The sequence below is a fragment of the Amblyomma mixtum genome, chromosome 3 (assembly GCF_055824585.1).
Source record: "Amblyomma mixtum isolate Tamu chromosome 3, ASM5582458v1, whole genome shotgun sequence".
NCBI classification, from domain to species: domain Eukaryota; kingdom Metazoa; phylum Arthropoda; class Arachnida; order Ixodida; family Ixodidae; genus Amblyomma; species Amblyomma mixtum.
Genome location: NC_143014.1, coordinates 395,268,694 through 395,275,269, shown reverse-complemented (window position 1 = coordinate 395,275,269; position 6,576 = coordinate 395,268,694). Strand labels below are relative to the sequence as shown.

The window sequence follows — 6,576 nt, the reverse complement described above, 5'->3', positions numbered from 1 at the left end:
TGTATCAAAATTCTAGAGCTTATAATTTTTTTTTCTTGTGATAAGCTTCTTGTTTACGTAACAAGAAGCGTTTAAGCAGCAGACTACTTTTTCGTCGTGGAGGAAATCTGTGCGCGAAGGCTGAATGTGGGCGGAGCTTGACTGCACACTTAAGTTGTATCCGACTATAGTAGTTGATCGATGTTTACCTGCCGCGGCAGATGTGTCGGCTTAGCCATCCGCCTTGGCTTCGCCGCTGCTTTTGTGGTCCCATCCGTAAGGAGAGCGTCAGATAGACAGTCAGACATGGGCAAGCGTTACCATTGTGACTACTGTGACAAGACGCTTCGTGACAGTGCGAACAACCGCAAAAAGCATTTGCAGGGCGCGTTTCACACGCGAATGAAACGGCTTCACTACGACTCATTTCGCGATGCCGAAACTGTGTTCAAGGTTTGTTAATCATTATTTGATCTGATAGTCATGACGGTGCTTTGTAATAATCGGTGCACAGTAGCTAACTCTGTGTTAGCTGCTGTGCAGGCTTCTGCGCCAACCACAACCATATGTTCAATGGCTGCGTTTTATCGCTGCCTGCAGGGTGTGCTTGTTTTCCTTTTACACTGTTCCGTTCTCACGGTTTTCAAATTGCATTTAATTGTGGCATTTACTGCTTTTCTTGGTGCAGGCTGAGTCGATGAAGAAACCGTGCCGGCGGTTTCAGCAAGCAGGAGGTTGTGATTATGGCACTACGTGCAAGTTTTCGCACCTAAGTCCTGGTGAATTAGCAGAGCTGGCAGCCCGTGCGGAAGCCGAAAAGCATGCTTCGAAGCAGAGTATTTCCACACCCCTTCCAGCGGACGTGACAGTGCTGGAGTGGACTAGGAAGCGACTGAAAGCCCAGGAAAAGCTACCAGAACCATTTGCATACAAATTCATAATTGCCGAAGGTAGTGTTCGTGTGGACAAAAGTGCTTGTGGTTCTGTGCGTGCTCCTTCCCTTGACGATTTGTTGGCATGCAAGCCAAATCACTGGGGCTGAACTGCTCGACTAGTACTAGGGTAGAACAGCTGTATGTAATGTAGTCATCAGAACATCTGACTATTGCTGCATAATCCTGCGAAGTGGCTGTCAAAACGTGCATTTCTTGTTCATAGGTTGAATCTCAGGCAGAGGGTGATGCTCCCATTTCCTAAACTGAACTGGAAATGATCATTGAACATTTCTTCAGGGGTTAAGCTGTTCTGTCACTTTTTCCTGCATTGTACCACATGATGAAATGCGGAGTATGTTATCTTAAAAAGGGAGACTGATCATTTTTGTTACAAGAAAACAATGCATCCAAACGTAGGTGATCACTTACATGGCAGAATGGAGTGATCACTTACGTGGCAGAATGGAAGTTCAGAGGACTGTTGCTTTAGCCTTGATGAAGAGCAACAAATTCTAATCTACTGAATCAGTGTACAGTACAGCCAGGCCTACTGAAAGAGAAGTTGTACAGCATAAGTTTCAGCTTCCAGTGACAAGTTTGTGGCAAAAATGTATTCTCCTCATGATGTTATAAGCGCTGAACTAATAGAACGAGAAAGCATTTGACTCAGTGTAAATGTCAGCAGTCATGCAGGCATTGCACAATCAGGGTGTAGAAGAGTCTTATGTGAAAATACTCAGATATAAGAACTGCACAGCTGCCATAGTCCTTCAAAAAGTCAACAATAAAATTCCAGTGAAGAGGGATGTCAGGCAGGGAGACACGGTCTCGCCGATGCTACTCACCGCCTGTTTACACGAGGTTTTCTGAGGCCTGGATTAGGAACAGTTGGGGATAAGAGTTAATGGAGAATGCCTAAGTAATCTGCAATCAGCTGATGACATTGTCTTGCTAACCCCTCAGGAGAACTGCAAAATGTGGTCAGTGATTTGGACAGGCAGAGCAGAACGGTGAGTCTAGAAATTAACGTGCAGAAAAACCAAAGTAATGTTCAACAGTCTCTCAAGGGAACAGCAAGCAATTCATAATTGGTAGTGAGGTACTGGAAGTGGTAAGGGAATACGTCTACTTAGGGCAGGTAGTGGCCGCTGATCTGGATCATGAGAAGGAAATAACTAGGAGTAAGAATGGGGTGGAGCACATATGGCAGTTTACCAATGTCCCTCAAGATCAAAGTACAGCAGCTATATTTTGCCATTACTCACCTATGGGGCAGAATTGTGGAGGCTAACGAAAAGGGTTCAGCTTAAGCTAAGGAAAACACCGCTAGCTATGGGAAAAAATGATAGGTGTAACGTTAAGGGACAGGAAGAGGGAAGAGTGGGTTAGGGAAAAAACATGGGTCAACTACATCCTAGTTGAAATCAAGAGGAAGAAATGGGCTTGGGCAGGACATGTAATGCGAAGGCAAGGTAACCGCTGGTCCTTAAGGTTAGCGGAGTGGATTCCAAGAGAAGGCAGGTGTAGCGAGGGGGGGGGAAGGTGTCTGAAAGTTAGGTGGGCAGATGAGATTAAGAAGTGTTGCCTGTATACGGTGGCTGCAGCTGGCAAAGGACCAGGGTTAACTGGAAAGGCAAGGGAAAGGCTTTTACCCTGCAGTGGACGTAATCAGGCTGATGATGATGGTGGTGGTATGCCGAATGGTCATATCACTGTAGTTGTCATGAATGAATAGTGTTAACCTTTGAATGCCTAAATTATGAAGGAATCAGTGGAAAAAACCATTACCTCCATATTATGCCAGCTAATGTGCCGATACTTAAAAGCCAATATCAAAACATTGTTAGTGCTACTAAAATTACAGGAATCTACACATTTTCAATTAGCAACCATTAGCATTCGGTCCTCTTGGTGCTGCCAGTCTTGTGTTGTGTGAAAGACCAATTCAAAGGCCTCAAACCAACTCAGTGGCCCAGAGACAGTACAATTTGCTATCGAACAAATGTTTTGTAATTTACTCTGAACTTTTGTCAGAAAATGAGCAGAGTAATTTTTGGATGCTGGATGGAAGTCTCACATTCACACCTGCAGAAAGCTTACTGACATTAAAGCCAAACATTTTTACTGAAAAGTGCTGGCTCGTGAGAACATAACATCAGAATTTGTATTGAAGCTTCATGAAGCCGCCGCGGTACTGTACAATGTACAATGTCCCGTGTACTGTACAATGTCAGTGCACACTAAAGAACCCCAGGTAGTCAAAATTTCCGGAGCCCTTCACTACGGTGTCCCTCATAGCCTGATTCTCTTTAGGACGTTAAACCTCCATAAACCAAGCCAATTATGTAGTAATGAGTACACAGTGTGCAGATGGTATGTTGCCAATTTGCGACACTGGGCAGCACAGGATTAAGAGTATGATGTGTTGAGACCTCTTAACTGCAGTGCTTGGAACATTTCACTTGAAAATTGTTCCCAAATTTTGCCCCTACTTTGCAAAACTGAGTTACAAGAGTTACAGTGCTGGTATGCTTTGCTGCTTTTACTGTTTCTGTTGCGGTTGACATGTCTGTACTTTGTCAATAAAATCTTTTAATGACACAATGTCTCTTAATGAAGCAATGGACTTGACATCTGCATTCATGGGCCTTGGTGTCTGTCACATTTACAGTTTTTTGTCAGAACACAAGCACCGACTGGGCTCATATGGCCCTGGGAGAAGAGTACTACATGTTATTCAGGTGTGCTTAGAAGTATCAGTAAACAAAGAAGTTAACGATAAAATATGCGGGCACTGTAAGAAAAAATTAGCCTCAATAGAAAAGAAGGCTGCCTATGGAATCTCATTCTAATGCACATGTAAACTTCCCTATTAATGCAGGATTGCATTTAATGTGCACATTTGCAGAGATACTGAAGAAAAAGGTGCAATTGGACACGTGCTTAGCATGGTGAGGAGGAGGTTATTAGGAGAGGTATGGCAACTGCCATGCTAAGTGCTAACTGCGCATTCGTGCTAGCTTGACTGTGCTTAGCGTCGTGCGGAAGAGGAGAGGAAAGGCATATGTATACGTGTCCGACGGCATTCGCAAACATGTCTTGCAGATTTTTTTTATCAACTGGACAAATCCGTGCTCATCTCTGGGATTGGGTCAGAGGAATGAGACGAGTGCACAAACAATAAGTGAGGAAGAAATTGTGGGTATGTGATCATCATCATCATATGGAGCTCTGTGTAACCAGCTGGTGTAACAGTTTTGTGCCCTGAGGCAATCAACATCGCATTAAAAAAAACACAGCTGCTTGCTGCAAAACTATGCACGCCTTTGCATCATACAGGCCAGTCGAATTTCGATGGAGGCAAAATTCTAGGCCCGTGTACTGTGCGATGTCAGTGGAACGTCCCAAAGCGACTCACGCTATGAGAGACATTGAGAGACGCCGTAGTGAAGAGCTGCAGAAATTTCGACCACCTGGGTAACCTGGGGTTCTTTAACGTACTACGCTGACATTGCACAGTACACGGGCATCTAAAATTTCGCCTCCAGTGTGCATAAAGCGCTGCAGCAGTGAGCTGCGAGGCAAATATACATCCTAGCGCATCTGCCATTTTGGGGGCCCAGCGCCAGCGCTTGAGAGCAATATTTTCTCTGAACAATAGAGTAACGCGAACTGTCCCGCTAATCTCTTGCGCCTTTGCACACGTCATGGACGGTGAAGGTATTCATTACATGCATCACTGCTATTCCTTGACATCTCGATAATCGAGTAACAAAAACAACAAATCATTTCCACAGGAATTACACCGCGGTGCGTCGTGGCCATCGTCGTGGCGTCGTGCGATTGTTGATACTAACCGCGATGCATCTTGCGCAATCGGGCAATCACCTGCATGGTTGGAGTGGGCAAGTTTAAATACAACAAAAAAACTTAATAAAACCATGCAGAGAACTTGAATTAAGTATTATTGACGCTGAAAATTTTGGTTTTGTGCAAAAGAAGCGTTATTTTCAAAATGACGTCACGTTCGGTAATTTTTTTGTTTGAGTCATCTTTGAGCCGAGCCGAGCAGTGCTTTCTAGGTAGCAGTCTGGATACAGTGCTCTGTAGTCTGCATATAGTGCCTAGAATATACTGGCCAGTGTGCGCAGCGCGCGCGTTTCGTACGGGAGGGCGAGGCCCCCGCCGCGATGCCTGCGCGGAGAGGCCGCAAGGGGCGCTGCCGGTCGGGTGGGTGCGCGAAAGCCGCCGAACTCCCGTCGTCTGCTGTCGCGCCGATACCGCAGCCTCGCGCAGGGTGTCGAACCGGAATTTTTTCGGGTTCGGTTCAGGTTCGGGTTCACGCATTTCGGGTTCAGTTCCGGGTTCGGCTCCGGAGCGACATTCCGTTCCGGTTCGAACCGCTCCGGATAGCGTCGAACCGGTTCAAACGGGTTCAAACGGGTTCAGGCTGTCAAAAATTCTGAACGTAGGTTTTTATTCAACCTTGTTTTGCTGTTTACTTTTCCTTGTGATATTAGCATATAAAACAGCGCTGCAAAATTTGCTCATTGCGAGATGTTTTACTGTCCGCGGCAAAAAGATTTACATTTACGCAAAAGCCGCGAAATTAAATGAACTCAGAAGTAGTGTACACCGGCTATGTATACTAGACTCTATCTGATGAGATACGTAAAAAGAAAAGCTGATGGCTTTTTATTCTACAAAACCTTTCAGCTTCAGCAATTTCGGAGTCCCCGTCAGGCGAGTAATAGAGTCTCTCTTGAAGCTGGTGTCAATCGGGAATTTCTCCGGCGCAAAATGCTTAAGCGGGCGCCGTCAGGACCGCTGCATGCGCCCACTACGAACGGAAGTTGCCTTGTATTTGCAGGTATATACAGCCAAGACATCTTTCTGTCATCCCAAAAGCGGCTTGCAGTCACACCCCCCCCCCCTCCCTCTCTGGCACACCAGCAGCATACATCTAGAGAGTTTACCAGAGAGAGAGAGAGAGAACAACTTTTATTTAGAAAGCCTGCAGAGTCGGTTAGGCTCCCTCCAAGCAGGGAGGACAAGCTTTTACCGCGACGCGGCCACTACGTCAATCTCGTGCGTTGTGCTCCTTGAGGTCTTGTTACGTCCCTCGCTACTTCCGCGGGTTCGAGAGGGCTGCCGCCCCCCTCTCCTCGGTTTCGCTCGGTCGCTGCCTCTCGAGAGCTGCCGAGACCTGCTGGACGGCCTTGAGTTGTGTCTTTTGATCACAGCTCCTCGTTGCAGCCTCTAGCTGCGGCGGGATCGTCGTCTTCTCGCTGGCTTCGCGCGGATTTACGCTACAGTCCCAAAGGATGTGAGCCGCGGTGGCTCTCTCCTTCGCGCACAGTCTGCATATGTCGCTCGCGTGCACACTCGGACACACGTGCTTAGCTAGCACCGGGGTGAGCAGGGACCCCGTCTGTAACTGTCTATATAACACTGCCTCCTTCCGGGTAAGCCCCGGGTGAGGTGGCGGCATAGTCTGTCTGTTCAGTCTGTACCATTTCACTATTTCGTTGAAGGTGGTCATCTTGTCCTTGGCACTGCGTCGCGACCAGGACTCCGAGTCGGCCGTACTTTCAGCCGCGCGGTTGGTTAGTCCTCGCGCGGCCGAGTTGGCCGTCTCGTTGTGGTTCACGTTTCCGCGGTC

General features: G+C 47.0%; 1 protein-coding gene across 1 annotated transcript; it reads left to right on the top strand.

Moving 5' to 3' along the window:
- Nucleotides 1-285: 285 nt before the first annotated feature.
- On the top strand, nt 286-2,356 carry LOC149357251 (zinc finger matrin-type protein 5-like). The gene is made up of 2 exons (XM_089577901.1): nt 286-432; nt 668-2,356. Exons 1-2 carry the CDS (start codon nt 286-288, stop codon nt 1,019-1,021), a joined length of 501 nt encoding a protein of 166 aa, XP_089434027.1. The 3' UTR covers nt 1,022-2,356.
- Nucleotides 2,357-6,576: the final 4,220 nt, after the last annotated feature.

Excerpts from the sequence above, each read along its gene's own strand:
- LOC149357251 (XM_089577901.1), top strand. The coding sequence starts at position 286 with ATGGGCAAGCGTTACCATTGTGACTACTGTGACAAGACGCTTCGTGAC. Across the intron at positions 433-667 it reads ATGCCGAAACTGTGTTCAAG|GCTGAGTCGATGAAGAAACC; the intron begins GTTTGTTAATCA and ends TTCTTGGTGCAG.